This window comes from Nannospalax galili, unplaced genomic scaffold, assembly GCF_000622305.1.
Source record: "Nannospalax galili isolate Female #2095 unplaced genomic scaffold, S.galili_v1.0 scaffold811, whole genome shotgun sequence".
NCBI classification, from domain to species: Eukaryota; Metazoa; Chordata; class Mammalia; order Rodentia; family Spalacidae; genus Nannospalax; species Nannospalax galili.
Window position 1 is genome coordinate 17,641 of NW_008329150.1, and position 19,007 is coordinate 36,647.

General features: G+C 44.8%; 1 protein-coding gene across 3 annotated transcripts; it reads left to right on the top strand.

Moving 5' to 3' along the window:
* Positions 1-422: 422 nt before the first annotated feature.
* Positions 423-17,820, top strand: Nsfl1c (NSFL1 cofactor). Of its 3 annotated transcripts, none has more exons than XM_008834211.1 (10): positions 423-649; positions 2,714-2,811; positions 6,369-6,443; positions 8,515-8,520; positions 9,079-9,244; positions 9,732-9,824; positions 11,829-11,938; positions 12,685-12,822; positions 15,449-15,613; positions 16,838-17,246. In XM_008834211.1, exons 1-10 carry the CDS (start codon positions 545-547, stop codon positions 16,998-17,000), a joined length of 1,119 nt encoding a protein of 372 aa, XP_008832433.1. In that variant the 5' UTR covers positions 423-544; the 3' UTR covers positions 17,001-17,246. The 3 variants fall into 3 exon arrangements, with proteins under 3 accessions (XP_008832433.1, XP_008832441.1, XP_029419915.1); XM_029564055.1 differs by lacking the exon at positions 16,838-17,246 and adding an exon at positions 17,379-17,820 and having other exon boundaries at positions 500-649; XM_008834219.2 differs by lacking the exon at positions 8,515-8,520.
* Positions 17,821-19,007: the final 1,187 nt, after the last annotated feature.

The window sequence follows — 19,007 nt, forward strand, 5'->3', positions numbered from 1 at the left end:
GCAAGATAGAAGGAATGGCCTGCTTCACAGGAACTGTTAACCATGAGACGTTTACTAAGGTGAGAGACCAAACCATGGAAAGGGTGTGAGCATTGGAGTGATGGGTTCAAAGAATGCAACAAGAGCGGGAACTTTGTTTTGTTCCCTGTCATATCCACAGCCTCTGAAGAGCCACTGACAGTTCCCAGGATATGCTTAAACAAGGAAATGAATGAGCAAAGTAACGAAACGGGGTATGGGGTGCGTAAATAATTGCGACTCTGACTTCCTCAGATTCATTCCACAGGGTGTGGAAAAATCTGTCCCCCCTAGCATCCACCTACTTCTATTTTCCCATTACTCTGATGTTCGAACAGCGGCCACCAGAGGGCACAAAGCGGCTATGTTTCCCGCACGGAGGACTTTGCGCAGGGCACCGTGTGGGGCGGGACCTACGGACCGGCGCCCAGCGCCTAGGCCGGGTTGACCGGCAGGCGGAACGCAACAGCGGGGCTTGGACTGTTGCGGTGCGGACGGAGCGGTTTGGGACGTGCACGGAGCGAAGATGGCGGCGGAGCGGCAGGACGCGCTGAGGGAGTTCGTGGCGGTGACCGGCGCTGAGGAGGACCGGGCGCGTTTCTTCCTAGAGTCGGCCGGTTGGGACCTGCAGGTAGCGCCGCAAGGTGGCCTCGGCGGGCCTCGGCGGGCTGCGGAGCGCGGACACTCGGCGCTTTGCGCCCCAGGCGCCCGAAGCGCACAGTCATTCCTCCCGGCCGGGCCGGGGCCTGACCCAGGCCTCATGGTCCCTGGGGTCGCTGGCCGCATCTCCGGCGCAGCTTGGGGGTGGGGGCCGCGAGTTGCGGCCTGCTCTGCGGGACCTCAGTGTCTCCTTGGGCTCGGGTGTCGGCGAGACTTTGGGCACTGCGGCAGTCCGCGTGGAGAAGAGTAGCTGGGGGCGTGGCTGCCGGTGCCCGCGGGTGGCTGGGTGGATCCCAGTGACCCGGTTCCTGCCGTAGCAGCACTCGGGACGAGGTGGTAGCCTGGTTCCAGATACGCAGCCTTGCGTTGGAGGGAAACCCAGCTGGGAAGTCGGCCTACGCCCCCTCTTGCCTAGTTGGGGGGTAGAAACTGTGGGATTGTGGTGCAAGGTCTGTTACCCTTATTTCACTTACCTGTATAATGGGAGTCTCTTGGGATATCCTGTCTAGTTCACTGGGACAGACTAAATGGTCTGAGCATTTGATTCATTTAAAAGACAAGCTAAGCTTCACTAGGCAGAGAGTGTCGCACACTGCTGATCCTCCCTGCCCTTAGCAATGCCCGGCGCTCAGTGCTGAGAAACACTCAGAAATTGGTGGTAGAAAGAATTGCATAAGTGTTCTTGGCCAGCCTACATCTTAGATGATGATGATGACTAATATTTCTTGTACCTTCTACAAGCCAGGTGGTATCCGGCTCTACAAAATATCTTATTTACATGTCTCACAAAGTGCAAAAGGCAGCTGAGGCTTAGGAGGTTAAGTAACTTGCTGGAGGTTTCACTAGCTACCAGTTACAAAGGTAGAGACTAACCCTACTTTATACATGAGGAATTGGACTCTTAAAGGAGCAAGAACCATACCCAAAGTCTCACCACCAGTGAGCAGTGCAGTTTAGGACTTACCTGGGTCCGCTGACTACCAACACTGAATTGCTTCCCAGACATAAGAGATAAAGCATCATCACCTGTTTTTACAGGCAGGGCAAAGCCCCTGTGCTGAACAGAAGTACAAAGTAGAAAAGCTTTTGTCCCAACAGGTCATCTGCCCCATTTACCTCAGTATTGAAAACAGAAATTGAGGCTCAAACCTGTGGGGTGACTTGGCTACAGCGCCAGGACTTAATGTAGGCTGTGTAAATAAATGTCAGTTCAGTTCAAGTCCCAAGACAGCACACTGCTTCCCAGCAGGGGCTGAATTACGTGAAGATAGCTTCAGACTGATTATCTCATGACTGCTCACTGTCTCCCATATGGCTGGTCACCTTGAGGACAGGAGATGTGTCTTTTTCATCTCTGGAGCCCTTATTGCTCTACTTTCTACTGTAGAATCTGTGATTAGTACCTGTCCATTGAGCTGGTGAGAGTGTTACATATGGCCAGAGAACTAGTGTAAAGAACATCCATATGTGTAACGCAATGACTGTGCATCTGTGCATTAATTCTTTTTTTTTTTTTTTCTTTTTTTGAAACAGAGGTCTCACCATTCCTGCCTCTGCCCCCTGACCCCAGCACTGGGCCTGGCCTGTGCATTATTATTAATGGATCATCTGATCTAGTGTGTAGGATTAGTGGGACAGCATCCCCATCTCAAATGAATTGGGAAAGTGGGCTTCACGAAGAAAGGAAAATAACGTCAGGCCCTTTAGTTCTCACTTCTACCTGTAAAACCTGAAGAGTGAAAACCTGAGATTGAACCTGACTCCACTCCTTGCTGTGTAAACTTGGGCAATTTCTTAATTTCTTAGTCCTTCTGTATCAGCTCTAAAGTGAAACAGTAGTAGTTCTAACTGCTCGGAGTTCTGGGAAGATTAAATGAATTAACACATGTAAAGTGTACAGAACAGCCTGGCACATAAATAAATATTCAGTAAATAGATGGTGGTTTTAAGTATGGACCATAGCTTCATGATTTTGTTCTTCAGATATGTGTCAGGTGAAAGACTGAAGGGTCCCAAGGTACTGTCTCTCTTTCAGATTGCGCTAGCAAGCTTTTATGAGGATGGAGGGGATGAAGACATTGTGACCATTTCACAGGCAACCCCAAGTTCAGTGTCCAGAGGCACAGCCCCCAGGTAAGGACTACCTTCAGTAGCTCCATGAATCTTTCCAGCAATGAGGAGCTCTTGACAGGGTTCAGGCCTGAATGTATAAACCAAGGGGTTCAAGGGACAATGTTAAGCTAGGAAGTAATTCCCTGCATGCCTCAGTCATTTCCTGCATAATTCTTATCTGAATATGGTCATGATTTAATCCTAAGAGAAAACACAGGACCTACTTAAGATTTTTAAGGGCTTTGTATTTTTATGAAATGTGAGGAATGACTGCCCCATCTCTGGGAGTTCCCTGTAGGAGTGCTATGATACTGATTAGGCTAGATGGCTTTAGGAATGCCCATTACCCTATTAAGATGTCTTATGGAAAATATACCTGTCACCCGATTTTTCTGATGTCAATGAGGGAAACAAGGTGATGAAGTCACCTTCCCTAGACCACTGACTCCCATTGCAGATAACTTGTTTGGTCCTGATGGCACAATGTAATACTATTGCCTGTGAGGTGGCTGTTAGAGTAAGAGCTGTTCTTGCAGCTGCTGGTAAAGGTGGCTAATTTCTTGGGGTCTAAGTCTTTGATAGATACCTCGTTACTATTGGGATATTGGCATGTCAGAAGTACCAAGGGGAAAAAGTTAAAACATAGCCTCTAATGCCAGTCACTCACACTTCTCTCTTCTCTAGTAGTCCAAAAGCCTAACATGGCAGTTGCTTGACTGTCCAGGTTCAGAGTCCCAGCTCTGCCACCTCAGATATTTGTGACTTCGAACAAGATGGCTATCTCAGTCCCTCAGGTTTCATCACCTGTCAAATGGAAATGATAGTATTGTCTACCACATGGCAGGTTCAGGGACTCAGTGCTCACACAGCACCTAGAGCATAGTATATGTTTCCTGCTATTACTGCCACTTTGTTATTATGCTTGAGTGTTCATTCTCATGTTCCTCATTTTTTTTGTACCCTGCCACATTCCACAGCAAGTGTGTGTGTAATATATGTATGTATGTATATGTGTGTAATGTATGTATGTATATGCCTTAAAAGTAAAACAACCCCATCTTAAAAAAAGTTAACTAAATAAAAGTAAAACAACCAAAGAACTACAGCTTAACATTGACATTAAGCCTGAAAGGAATACAAGGCTGGGCATGCTTAGGCCTATTGGCCTTACCTTATTATTTTGATTAAGCCCCAGTGAGCTTCAGTGAAACTGAGAAAAAGGGAAAAGGGCATAGTTGTTATAGCACTATGAGAATGCTGATTGCATCCTCAGGAGATACTAAACTTGTGGGAATACTCCAGAGGAATTCAGGGGGCGGGGGCAGCTGCTCTCCAACCTTTGACCTAGCTGTCACAAGATACTTAGCCTGCTGCTGACCCCTGTCTTCACCCTTTCCTCTATCTTTCATGTTGCCTCTGACACTGAGCCACAACACTCAATTGCCAAGCTCCTCCTTTGATTCTAGAATGGGGCATTTAGTAAGGAGTCCCTCAGCCTCTTGGAGAAGTCTGTAGAAGAGAATGAGAGGTCTTTAGATTGTCTGAAATCACTGTAGGCACAAGTTTGAATATATTTTGCCAAGGTTTCTTTTCTGGAAAGAGAGTCCATTAGGTTCTTGAAGATAAACTGCATTATTCCCAACTGCTGTTATAAGAGACTCCAAAGTCTGCCCTAAACCTGCCTTCCTGATTTTAACACCTTTTCCTTTTCTCAAATCCTCTGCTCCAACCAAACTAAGTTTTTTGATGTCCCATCCCTGTTAAACATGTGGTTCTGCCTTTGTTGGTGCCTCTACTCTCAGGTGCACTGGCTCTCTTGCTCTCTGCCTTTCCAATCCTTGTGCCTCTCCCATGTTTGCCTTGATCCCTATTCCTCTGCTGGCAGCATACCACAGTCCTGTTCCTCAGAACTCTGGTTCCAGCTCTAATCTGTTCACTTTAGCCTTGTCCATGTATTCCTAGGTGACATCTCTCCTGTGTTGTCTTGAACTTTTTTCACCCTAATAAAATTGGAAGTGGGAGGGTAGTATTTTGCTCACCATCTGTCTAGTTGGGTCATACATCCTCATCTGTGTTCTCCTGGGCCTGTCAGCAACTTTGGAAGTGGGTAGTGAACTCATTATTCCCAGGTTGGATGCAGAGCCTACTGAGTCACAGCTGTTGCCCTGGTACATTTAGGCCTATGTCTGTCTAAATCCAAAGCTGCTTCCACTGTCTTGCTGTCCTCCTGCCCAGTACTTCCTACCTGGCTCCTGAGTTTAGCAAGGGATGATAGGCTATTTGTCCCCTCCCCCCATCTAATAAAATCCATGCTTCGTTAAAGTTTTGGAGACTGCCATTATCTCTCTTTCTGAAGATCACAGTATCCAAAAGATTAGCTGCCACTAGTCAGGGCTTGCCAGATGAGATGGCTCATGTCTGTAATCTGAGTACCTCAGAGGCTGAGGTGTGAGAATCAAAACAACAACAAACTGGGCAGAAGTGCATTATTCTAATCCTAGCACTCAGGATGCAGAGGCAGTCATATCTCTGTGAGATGGAGGCCAGTCTGCTCTCTGTAGCAAGTCCAGGCCAGTTGAAGCTACAGGGAGACTCTGTAAAACCACAACAAAACTCTTTTTTAATTAGCCTGCAGTAGAAGCAGACGGGGCTTCTCTAATGCTGCCTCTTGTCTCTCCAATTACATATGTGTTTCCATAATGCTGTGTATGTTCCCTTTTCCCACTGTCTCCACCATCCTTTATCCACCCGTTCTTTGGTATTAGTCCAGATGTAGTGCTTTTCTAGGAAGGCTTTCTTGATGGTTCTATCTCCCTCACTCTAGACAAGAGGTTTCATGTTCATAAGTTCCCATGTATTGTCACAGTCCCTCCTGCACAACATTATAGTAGATAGTTGCTTACTTATCTGTGCCATTGGTCTGTAAAAAGCTATGTCTAATTAATTTCCTCTATAAATCTAACATCCAGTTCAGTGCCTGGCATGTTAAAAATTAAATGATAAAACTATTAGTAGTAAATTTTTAAAGTAGTGTATACCTCATTCCTCTTCTCCTAGATTGCTTCTGTTACTGTGATAAAACACTGACCAAAACCAACTTGAGGAGGAAAGGGTTTATTTGGCTTATACAACCTAATCACATTGTGTCACTGAAGGAAGGCAGGGCAGGAACTCAAGGTAGGACAGGCACTGAAGTACAGACTAGGAAGGAATGCTGCTTACTGGCTTGTTCTGTGGCCTGTGGTCAGCTTCTTTTCTTACCCAACCCAGGACTACCAACCTGGGGGTATTATCACCCACTCCTATGTCACTCAACAAGAAAGACAGTGCTTCACAGGCCAGTCCTTAGAGATGGTTCCCCAATTGAGGTTCCCTCTTCCAAGGTGTGTCACATTGACAAGGGAAGCCAACCAAGATACCCACACTCCCTGAACAGTTTATGTAAACTTAAATCGTCCATCCCTGTTGTCTTCTCACCCCATACCCAAAATGTTTAACCCCACTGTCCAACTCAGCAGCTAACAATAGGGGTTACCTTTAACTCTCCCTAAAATAATTTTGCTCCTTTCTGTCTCCAGTGATAATAGAGTGACATCTTTCAGAGACCTCATTCATGACCAAGATGAAGATGAGGAGGAAGAAGAGGGCCAGAGGTAAGGCTTTGATGGGGAGCACAGCTCACAGGAAATACACAGTAGAGTCTGTACTTCAAATAAGACATTGGACACACGCTTTTATTGTCAGCCATTACTATGGGGTGGGTATCCTAATAACAGTCTATTGTGTATATAGTGTAGAAGTAATCCCTCACCTATTACTATGTTGTTATTTTCTCTTTTGTCACAGTCTAGGTTTTGTTTTATTTATTTATTTTTAATTGTTACAATAACTTACTTGTTTTGTGAATATTATGGGGTGGGAAACAAAATATGTGAGAATGGAAAAAGTCATTCATACTATCACAACCCAGAAATAACCGAGTGTCTGCTTTTGGTATATTTCTATCCATCTTTTTATTTTATAGGAAAAAGGGATATATCACATAATAGGTAGAAAAATAGACTTATAACGTATTAACTTTTAGGAATGTTGTAATAGAATTATTTTTCATTGTAGAGAATACAAAAACCATAGGATGAAATGTAACGTGCTCTTTGGTAATTACTGTTAATAATTTGATATGTTCTCATTCAGTCCTTGTTGGAGTATAAATAGACGTTTGTATCTTACATGGTGAAGTTAATTTTTTTTTTCCTGTTGGATTAATTCTAGATCTTAAGTACACCTTTATTGGCATTAAAATACTTCCTGTGTATTTTCAGTGTCTAGACTACCAATCCATTGTATGGGATGTCCAATGTTTAGATTATTTCTATATTTTTACTTCTGTTAATATCAGTGCTGTGAATATCTTTGTGTGTTAATCTTTGACTACTTTTGAATTATTTTCTTAGAATAGTTCCTACAAACAGAAATACCAGGTCAAGAGCATGGTTTATTTTTATTTATTTATTTATTATTTATTTATTTTGGTGTGGGGAGCCCTGGCTGGCCTGGAACTCATAGAGATCCCATCTGCCTCTGCCTCCCTAGTGCTGAGGTTAAAGGTGTGTGCTACCATATCTAGCAAGAGCATGAATATTTTTGAGACTGTTGATGACAGGCTCCCAGTTCTTAAGCCAAGACTTGAATATCCCTTAACAGAGGCTTTTCAGTCTCGGCAGAACTTCATTTACCTGGATTGAACAAGAATAATCTGGCTATAACTGGCTATACCCTCATTTTTCAGGCATTTATTCTCCATGAGTCTGCTTGATTTGCTGGAGATTCTGACAACCATTATGAAAATTTAGTGACCTTGCAATACTGTCTTTTCTTCTTTTTTTTTTTTTTGAGATAGGGTCTCCCTGGCCTGGACTCGATCTCATAGAGGTCCCCTGCCTCTGGAGTGCTGGGATTAAAGGCATGTACCTCCACACCTGGCTTATACTGCTCAGTCTTTGAGAAGTCCAATGTGCTCTGTTTCAGCCATGTTATGGGCTTCATACTACCTCAGAACTTGCTTTCTTAATATTTTGGAGGCTTGGAAATATATGTTTATTTGAAGATTTTACATCTTTGAATAAAAGGTACTGTCAAGTATATGAATGCCTAGCTCCCAAATGATGGCCTCCACCTTTTCCTGCCCGATCCTCCATTGTGACTTTCCTTTGTTTCACATCCCATTAACTTCCTTAGTCCCTGCGCATTTCAGACCTGAAACAACATTGCCCCTCTTGTCCCTACCAGGCCCTAAGCTTTGTCTCCCATTCTAGGGTAATTGTGAGGAATTCCAGGACCGAGACTATTTTTTTTTTTTACAAATTCTCACTTCCTCCACTTTCAGGCATACTGCTAAATTAGCCTACGAATGATGAGGTAGCAGCTCTATACAGTTTGTTCTTAGATCCAGGTTACTGTGAAAGTGCTAACTTCATCTCAAGGCAGCCTTAGACCATTAGAGCACCTAGTGTGGGTATCTTGAGCTTGTATTTGAGATTGGAGTTTCCCTGGCCTTCTCTATTACCACTGCCTTGAGGCCCTCAGTGTGTATCACAAGAATGGCAGGTGAAGTAAGTCTTGGGGTACTCTTGGTGCTATGTAAGTCTGCCTCACATGTGTGCATTCCTCTGCTTGTTCTTTTGCATACATCTGCTGATTTGAACCTCACGACCCTGACTTAAGGAGCAGGTAGGTAGGGCATGTAATCTCTCATTTCAAAGCAAGAAAGTGTACAGAGCTGGGCACTGGCCATTTTACTTAGATCACATAGTAGCAGAGCCAGGATTGGATCCTAGCTGCTTATACTAACTATTCCACCATCATCATTAATCCAGAGCTCCTAGAGATAACTGCTTCTGACTAAGATCATAGCGGCCATCTCCAGAAAAGGGGTTTGCCTCCAGATGGATGATCTCCACTGAAACGTCTCTTTCCTGTATTTGTGTGTTGTTGTGCATGCCTGGAATGTCCTTCCCCAATCTCTTCACCTGATAACCTCATCCTCAAAACAGCCCAGGAGACACCTAGACAGCCTTGGCTGTTTCCCTCCAAGCTCATTGTGCCAGAGACCCTTATCCACTTCATGGCTGTGTTCTCATTGCATTGTACATGCCTGCATCCTTACATGTGTTCTCAGCTAGCCAATGAGTTCTTTGTAACAGGAGGCATTGTACATTTCACTTCTGTGTGCCCAGAACCTGGTGCATTTTCTGTTAATTTTCTAGTATATTTGTATTTTCTACACAGGTTTTATGCTGGAGGCTCAGAGAGAAGTGGACAGCAGATTGTTGGCCCTCCCAAGAAGAAAAGTCCCAACGAGCTGGTGGATGATCTCTTTAAGGGTGCCAAAGAACATGGGGCTGTAGCTGTGGAGCGAGTAACCAAGAGCCCTGGAGAAACCAGTAAACCGAGAGTGAGCATAAGGGTTGTGCCCATAGGACTGGAGTTCCACAGTGGGGAACAAGACCTGCTTCCCGCTAATGACTGGTTTCTTTGTTTTTCTCACTTGGTTGCGTGGTCTCCTATGCAGAAGACTTAATGAGGCCTGTGTTCTGGATCAGGTCTTATATCCAATATGACCAACTCAGTTTCCCTTTATTTCATTAATCACCATTTTTTTGTGTAAAATATTAATTTCTATCTTTAAATCAAAAGGCTGTTGGTATTAACACTATACCCAAATTCCTACATAGCCATTTTTAGTGTGGCCATTCCCTTTAGCTGAACATCCTTGCCTTTTCCAGCTTTCATCTCTCATCCTGGCCCTGTGGCCAGTGAGTTTGATACTCAGAAAAAATGCATCTAGTTAACAAGCTCAATCAGAGTCCTGTCTCTCTCACACCTAAATGTGTCACTACCTAAGTAACTCTACCAAGCGTTTATGAACTTGTCCTTTATAGCCGTTTGCAGGAGGTGGCTACCGCCTTGGGGCAGCACCAGAGGAAGAGTCTGCCTATGTAGCAGGAGAAAGGAGGAGGCATTCCGGACAAGATGTGAGTGACTGTCTGCCTTCTTAGGGACGCTTATGGGCTGTTGTACGAGGTTGCATGTTGGTTCCATGTTGTGTGAACAGGCAGCCTCTGAAAATGGGACCTGTAGAAAGAATCCTCTTGCTGTGGTCTAAACAAAGGGGCTTACCTTAAAAATGAAAGACAGTTTTCATTTGGCTGGGCAGGAGGCCAGTGCAAGGGGGAGAAGAGGGTGGATACAGGAAGTGTTTTGAGCAGTCTATGGATTTCAGGGCAGTTTCTCTGGGATTTTCTAGTGATTTGGAAATAGCTGAAGAATCTTGTCTTCAGAACACCAAAGAAGGTCTAAAATACAATTTTTCTTAAATTTTCTAATAGTTTCCATGTGCATAAGCTCCCTCCTCCATATGCTCAATTGCACTGCATAATTTTGAGTCTCTTACAGATTTTAACAGTATGCCACAAAATATTTTCATGTAGCTTTGTGACCGTTGGTTCATATAATGTATATTTTATTTTAACTTTAAAAAATTTTATTATTTTTATTTTATGTGTATGCATGTATTGCCTGCATGTAGGTAAGTGCACCCGTGTCGTGTAATGCTCGTGGAGGTCAGAATAGGCTGTCGACTGGAGTTAAGGATGGTTGATAGCTGCCATGTGGGTGCTGGGATTTGAACCCGGGTCTTCTGCAAGAACAACCAGTGCTCTTAACTGCTAAGCCATCTCTCTGGCCCCAATAATGTATATTTTAAATCATTTTAGTTTTATGCCAAAGTCAAGCCAAGCAGGAAGAAAGTAAAACCCTTGTACTTGCAGCAGCAGTCACCAGTGCATTAGTTGTTAGCCTTGTAGACCCTTTTTTTCTTGTTTTTTTTTTTTTTTTTTTTTTTAATGTGTTTATATGGGAGGGAATGTGCATGTGAGTGCAGGTACCTGGAAATCAGAAGAAGATATCAGATCCCCCTGGAACTCAAGTTACAGGCAGTTGTGAGCCATTTGACATGGATGCTAAGAACCTCTACAAGGGCAGTATATGCTCTTAACCACTGAACCATCTTTCCAGCCACCAGATACTTTCTTTTTTTGGTCTTTTTGAGATATGGTCTCCCTGTAGCCTCAGCTGTCCTGGAACTCACTATGTAGACCAGGCTGGCCTTGAATTCACAGGGATCCACCTGCCTCTGCCTCCTGAGTGCTGGGACTAAAGATGTGCGTCACCACGCCCGGCTCAGATACTATTTTTATTTTTATTTTTTTATTTATTGATTTATTTATTTATTTTCGGTTTTTTGGAAACAGGGTCTCTCTGTAGCCCCAGCTGTCCTGGAACTCACTATGTAGACCAGGCTGGCCTTGAACTTACAGAGATCCACCTACCTCTGCCTCCTCCCGAGTGCTGGGACTAAAGATGTGCACCACCATGCCCGGCTCAGATACTATTTTTATTTTTATTTTTATTTTTATATTTATTTATTTATTTATTTATTTATTTATTTATTTATTTATTTATTTATTTATCTGTGTGTGTACATGAATGCAGTACCATCAGGCTGGCCTTGAACTCACAGAGATCCTCTTGCCTCTGCCTCCAGAGTGCTGGGATTAAAGGCGTGCGCCACCACGCCTGGCCCTAGATACTATTTTTAATGACTGCAAAATAATCCATGAATAAATTTGTCATGGTAGTTGAATAGAGCACTAGCTTCATGGGAAGCATACTGTCAGCCCCAGGGCTAGCAAGCTACAGTTTGACTTGTGTCATCTATTGTACAGTAACTCACTAGTGAGATTTCCTTAAAACAATACCCACTTCTCTCCTAACCTGTGATGTAATATTCCTAGTTTGGGTTAATGCTTACCTTTTGGTTGTTGATCTCCCTTTTTGTGCATGTATGTATCTGTCTACCTAATGATGTTTTCATAGCAAGGTGGTGAAATAGTGAAAATCCACTAATTTGCAAGTTCAAATTGATACATTTCTAGAATCCTGTCAGTATACTAACTGCTTGCCTCCTGTTGTCACAGGTTCATGTAGTGCTGAAGCTCTGGAAAACTGGATTCAGCTTAGACAATGGCGAACTCAGAAGCTATCAAGACCCATCCAATGCCCAGTTTCTGGAGTCTATCCGCAGAGGGTGAGCAGGAGAGCCCTGTTTTAGTCTCACCTTAGTGAATGAGATGGCAGGTGGGAAAGGAAAAAACAGAACATTTATTTGAAAAGTAAAATTAATAAAGCAGATTTTTCACAATTAAAATAAAGATTCACAGATCAATCCAAAAACCTTGATGTGCTACCCTTTGGGCCTGCAGCAGCTAAGTGGCCAAATAAATAGCTGCCTGCTGTGATTAAGCAGGAGAGAGCAAAAGTGGAAGCAAATAGGTTGCCGCTAACATAGCAAGATCCTAGCTACTTTCACCACTGGGACTGATGTTTGTTCTCCCCTCACCCCCTGCTCTGCATTTGCTTTCTGTTGCTGTGGTGAACACCATGACCAATAGCAACTTAAGAGAGGAAAGGGTTTGAGCTTACACTTCCAGATAACGGTCTACTGCTGGGGGAAGTCAGAGTAAGAACTCAAGCAGAAACCACAGTGAGGAACGCTATTTACTGGCTCTTTCACTGGCCCATGATCAAGCTAGTTTTCTTATATAGCCCAGGACTACCTGCCTAGGGGTGGTATCACCCACAGTGGGCTAGGCTGTCCTACATCAATAGTCAGTCAAGGCAGTCTCTCACAAATATGGCCACAGGCCAGCCTGATAAAGGAAATTCTTCAGTTGAGGTTCCCTCCTCCCACGTGACTCTAGACTGTGTTAACACCACCATTGCTGGCATTTCCATCCTGCTCACAGTGAACCCCAACATTGCTTTTTCCCTCAGGGAGGTGCCAGCAGAGCTTCGGAGGTTAGCGCATGGTGGGCAGGTGAACTTGGATATGGAGGACCATCGGGATGAGGACTTTGTGAAGCCCAAGGGAGCTTTCAAAGCCTTCACTGGTGAAGGCCAGAAACTGGGCAGGTGAGAAGTAGTGCCAGCAGGAACTGGACCACCAGTCCCACCAGCCAAGACCAGCCAACCTTGTGTTCTCACTGTGCAGAGTTATTTATTCATTACAGAGTAATTCAGTTTTTGTTTGGGGAGAAGAAGAGTAAGACGAGTTTGGGATCTAGAGTTACAATACCTGAGTTTATGCCTCTGCTCTTCTTCACTTTGTAGCTGTCTTACCTTGGACTGCATAGCTTCAGTTTCTTCAACTTGAAATTGAGATTTTCTGTTTATCATCATTTTTTTGTTTATGAGTGGTTTGCTTACATGTATGTAAGTGCACTTGTGTCGTGCAATGCCCCTGGAGGCTAGAAGAAGGCATTGATCCCCTGGGACTAGAGTTACAGGCATTTGTTAGCCTCCATGTGTGTTCAGGGAATTGAACCCAGGTCCTCTGCAAAAGCAGCCAGTGCTCTTAACTGCTGAGCCATCTCTTCAGCCTCTAAATTGGGAGGAATAAAGGAGCCAGTGCCATATAGAACCTGGCATGAGCAGTAAGTGTAATGGACACAGGACCCCAAAGTGACAGTTCTGCCTGTTTTGTACAGGTACTGCTTAGGCTCTGGGTCTTGTGTATTCAACGTTCCTCAGTCATCTTAAGCACATTTTGGGATGGGAATTATCTCCATCTTAGAGACAAGGAAAAAGAAGCATGGGTCTGGAGAGATAGCTCAGTGGTTGGGAGCACTGACTATTCTTATAGAAGACCCAGGTTCAAATCCCAGCACCCGCAAGGTGGCTAACAACTGTCTGCAACTCCAGTTCCAGGGGATCTGGTGCCCTCTTCTGTCCTCTGTGGGCTCTGCACAACACAGGTGCATTTACATATATGTAAACAATACATATACACATAATAAAACAATTTTTTAAAAATAAGCATGTACTATAAACCCATCTAAAAAGCATTCTCCCTCAATAGTCAGTATATCACATCAGCCAAGACTTTGCCAAACTTTACTTCCAAGGTTCCCTGAGACCTATAAAGTGGAAGGAGAGAAGCAGCTTCTGAAATTTGTCCTTTCCATATGCATACTGTAATGCACATGCACATGGACGCACACATGCACACAAACTGCTGGGTGTGGTGGCCCACTCCTTTAATCCCAGTACTTGAGGAGCAGAGGCAAGAGAATTTCTGTGAATCTGAGGTCAGCCTGGTCTTATGTATCATTACATATCAAGTTCCAGGCCAGCCAGAACTACACAGTGATCCCCCAAGATACAAAAACAAAACCAATCAATAAATGTAATGAAAAATTAAAAACCCCATTGACTCAGGCTGCTCCCCTGCTCCAAGAAGCCCGATGCACACCTTACCAAGGAGCTGTGTGGCCCAGTCCTACATTACTGAACATGAACACACTTTAATTTCCTTTCCTGTAAATGGAGATTCTCTCCCACCTTCATACCGTGCAGGGTAGGCAGTCTAGTGAGTGGGACCTGTTACTAAGGAGACTGTACATGCTTTTTCATGGTCTAAGTTCCAGGCCAGCTGGGGCTACAGGGAGACCCTTTCTCAGAAAACAAAAACAGAAGTCCTTGTTACTGGAAGTCTATTAAGAGTCTGAGCACGGGAGACTGGAGAAATGGCTCAGTGGTTAAAAACACTGGCTGTTCTTGCAGAAGACCCAGGTTCAAATTCCAGCACCCACATGGCAGCTAACAACTGTCTATAACTCCAGTTCCAGGGGATCTGACAGCCTCTTCTGTCCTCCATGAGCATTGCATGACATGGGTGCACTTACCTACATGCAGGCAATACACCCAAACACATAAAAATAATAACTAGAATTTAAAAAAAAAAATCTGACCATGGTAGTATATGCTTATAATCCCTATAATCTCTGGAAGCTGTGGCAAAAATATTGCCACATGCCCTAGGCAAGCCTGGACTACATAGTGAATTGTAGGCCAGCCTGGGATACATAGTGAGATCCTTTCTCAATAAGAAACAACAAAAAGGAGCTTGAGTGATTTGCCCAAGGCCACACAGCTACTGGGTGAATTTGAACCTTGGTCGCTGATTCTTAAGATGTGACTGCTAAGCACTGGCAGATGCTTGTCTGTTTTGTTGTATAATTAATCCCTCCTGTAACTGATTCTTAGCTGGTCTTCAAAAATCCTTGCCTTTCTCCTCTACCATATTTCATAATTGGCATGTATGTGATACACTTGTGAGTTCATACTAGGGGTTGCCAGCCTCAAGAGTATAACACAGTCATTTACCAGGCTATGGCAAGGCTGCCTCTGTCGTATCTTGGAATGCACCCCTCAACTACTTCACTGAGACTGAGCTATCTTGATCTGTGGGGTCTCCTAGCTTCTGTCACCCCCGGTTGCCCTCCTTTCTAGCCCTTGTCAGATTCAGATACCACAGAAGATTGAGCAACTAGCCTATGTAATGTGTGGCTTGGGGTTTGAGATGAATTCTCCTGAACCGCTTAGTCCCATGATGGCAGGACTATTTGTCTGATTACTGTCATCAGCACCAAACAGGAACAGGCACCTTGCAAATTTTCAGTGAAAATTGAAAGAGATTTCTGCTTGCTAGGTAAGGCCTTATTTCTGCACTGTCCTGATGTGTGCCTCTTCCCCTCAGCACGGCCCCCCAGGTATTGAACACCAGCTCTCCAGCCCAGCAAGCAGAAAATGAAGCCAAAGCCAGCTCTTCCATCTCAATCAATGAAGCGGAACCTACCACAAACATTCAAATCCGGCTTGCAGATGGCGGAAGACTGGTGCAGAAATTTAACCACAGCCACAGGTACCATGTGCTATCTAGACTACCTCTTGATAACAGTGCCCCAGACATGGGCACAGACCTGTGGCAAGCAGATAGCTATTCTAACTCCTAAACTCCAGCAAGAAATCGGTGCCTTCCCTGGAGGAGGCAATGGGGTGGGATAATCTGTATACAAGTAGCTAGGACTGTTCACTTCCCATTTGTGGGTCTTATTCCTCATCCTCTAGGATTAAGCCAACAGGCTCTTTGTTCAAAGAAGGTACCTCTCTGGTCCTAAAGGTAGGGAAACTGAGGTACCATGAGATGAAGAGACAAGCAGGGGAGGTGCTGAAGGACAGCTGCCAGTGAAAATATTTGGCAGCTCCTTTCTCTAGACCTGTGTTTCATCAGTGATAGGCCAACAACATGTGGGCCAGTGAGTAGTTTGGCAGTCCTTGAGTGCTGGCCACGTGTGCCTGTAAGGTAGAGGTGCGAAGAAAGCCCAAGGATGTTCCTACATCTAGAAGCCTCTGAACCCATCCGTTTGTCCCTCTGAGAGTGTTGTGACCATTTCACTGATCAGTTGAACTGCTTTAATTTCACTTCACTGGTTAACCCAGGTAGGTTGAGGGGGCCTGGGCTGCATCTTGCACGTCTAGGCCCTCATGAGTCACTACTACATGGAAGCAGAAAGAAACTTCTGTTGAATGGCTCTAGGAAAGAATGCTTTTTCAGGTGACCCCATCCTGGTGACGCCCAGGTTCAAGACAGCGTCTGAAGAAGGGATTCCTAGGACTAAGGAGTTGCCGACATACAGTTTGGAAAGTGCCTCCTGTGACTCACCAAGGAGACATTTCTGCACTGGTGGGATTCGTGGTCTATAGGAAGAGGCCATAGTCTAGATTACCCCGAAAAATGTCTGCTTACTAACTCAGCCAGTGCAGTGGTGAGACCAGAAGGCTTCCTTGGAAAGAGCCCTAGGGTATGATAGGATTATGAAAGGGAAGGCAGAGTATATGGAAGGAGGGAAAGAGGATAAAGAAGAGCAAAATAAAGCAAGCGAGAAAGAATGTTTACTCCAGGAAGAAAGGAGTTGTCGAGGGGGAAGGGCTGATCTGATGTGCTTCTAGGTGACAGCTTTAGCTACTCTGTGGAGAGGAGCAAGGGGGCAGGATGTGGACTAGAAATGTTCTTTCCAGGGGCTGGGGTTAGGGGCAGCAGCAAAGAACCCTGCTTAGCACCTTTTCACTTACTCTGCTTCCCCAGGATCAGTGACATCCGGCTCTTTATTGTGGATGCTCGGCCAGCCATGGCTGCCACCAGCTTTGTCCTTATGACTACCTTCCCTAACAAAGAGCTGGCTGACGAGAACCAGACACTGAAGGAAGCCAACCTGCTCAATGCTGTCATCGTGCAACGGCTAACATAACCGTCTGGCCTCTGCCTCACCTCCCTTCTGTGCTTCTCATGGCTGCAGCTATGCCCATGGGATTCCCCCCTCCCACTCCCTGTACACACCTGGCCTTCCAGTGCCACATTTCATCCATAGCTCTGGGTTCTTAGACTTCAGTTGGACATTTGTTTTCTCCTTAGTTCTATTTCCTGGGTTTTTGTGATGATCAATGGACTTTAAAGAAAAAAAAATAAAAACCAAAAAGTTGAAGGACTATTACCATCATGTTGTACAGAAACTTTCCCACTGGAGCTGAATTTGATTGCTAGAAACTCTTACTGAGGTGGATAGGGGACTGCTGCATAAAAATCACTGTGGTACACATGCTCATCTCCTAGTGTGTTCCTGCTGCAGGTGGCTCTGTGGGTTTCCCCTGTCATAAGAAAAGCAGAGAGGAGACATGCAGGAAGAGACTGCAGCCATTTGCACAAGAACATCTTACTTGCTCCAATGAAACTGGGCAGGAGCCAACATATCCTGAAGTCGGAGGTGAGAGCTGAATGCACACAGCTCCCACAGGTGGAGATAAGTACTTTCTAGCTCCCTCACCATCCGCTGCTCTCCCTTGGTGATTCCTGGTTGCTGTCAATTGCTTTCTTTATTCTGTGTACAGAAGTCCTGCCTGGTCCTGGAAGTGGAGCATTTTTTTCACTGGGATGTGGCATGTGCCAACCTAGGTTTCAGTCAGAGTATCTTTGCCTAAGAGAAAAACAAAATGTCACTAATATGGGCTGGAGAGATGGCTCAGTGGTTAAGAGCACTGGCTGCTCTTGCAGAAGACCTGGTTTCAGTTCCCAGCACCCACATGACTGCTAGCAACTGTCCATAACTCCAGTTCCAGGGGATATGGTGCCCTCTTCTGACCTCCACGGGCACTGCACACATGGGTACATTCTCATACATGTAGGGAAAACACTCATACACATAAATTTAAATGAATAAAAAAAAATTTTTAATGTCACTAATGCTGTGGCAGATGCAAGTGAAAAAGGGAATGAGTGTCTTGTGCCTTGAGCACCTTTAACCATGTTGTTTGCAGAGTCTTGAGAGAATTAAGTTTTGAGGGCAAGTGTAATTAATGTCAGTGTAGGGCTCTGGGTCTCAGGGTTTGCTTCACACTTGTTCCCAGTCCTGCTGACCTCTGACTTGCAGCAGCCATATTGCAGTCTGCTGAAGACCTCCACCTCTTGTTTGCTTCTTTGAAGGTATGGGGAGGAGAGTAGTAGGGGCCTTGAATGGTGCCACTTCTGCCTCCCTACTAAATGAACCAGGACCAACTAGATTATACCCCAGTCCTCTTTTCAAGCTATCCATTTTCACTGCTGTTTCCCACCCTGCCCTGAGCCAGGAACCAACTTGACAAACTCAGCAGCTACCAAGACCCATCAAGAGAAGGGGCCTTGGCCTGATGCTTCTAACCCCACACTTGGCACACAGTGCCCTGCTGAGACTGCAGCATCTACCTTGGTGTGCTCTCCAGCATGTTTCTACAAAGGTCTGGAAGAACACAGTTACCACCTTGACCATTAAAAACCAGAATGAGGACTGTAGAGTTTGTACTTTATATTGGGACTCATTAGAAGGAAGTTCGCAGCCTTACTAAGTGATTTGATGTTTCAGAAGGCCCCAGTTTAGTGTGAAACCTGATGCCCCAGTCACAGTTGGCAAATGAGAAAATACTGCTGGAAACATCTGTCCATCCAGATGGACTCTTACAGGATACTTAGCCACTAGTCCTGGGCTATTGAACTCAGGGCAGTTCTCTACTGAAGCATTTTGGATCTTGCTGAGCATTGCATGGTGAGTAAGGGAATCACCTGATATTGAGTGGACTGTGCCAGGGATATAGTACAATGGCCTGAACATGTCCTGATCTGATGGAAGGATAACTTAGATTTATCAGGGTATAAAGATAAGTTAGTTATGATTCCCTTTGTTTGTTTTGGAGGATGGGGTTTAAGACAGTCTCACTGTAGCCCTGTC

Coding starts and splice junctions, on each gene's coding strand:
- Nsfl1c (XM_008834211.1), top strand. CDS start 545: ATGGCGGCGGAGCGGCAGGACGCGCTGAGGGAGTTCGTGGCGGTGACC. Junction 2,812..6,368: donor TCCAGAGGCACAGCCCCCAG/GTAAGGACTACC, acceptor TTCTGTCTCCAG/TGATAATAGAGTGACATCTT. Junction 9,245..9,731: donor GAGAAACCAGTAAACCGAGA/GTGAGCATAAGG, acceptor TGTCCTTTATAG/CCGTTTGCAGGAGGTGGCTA.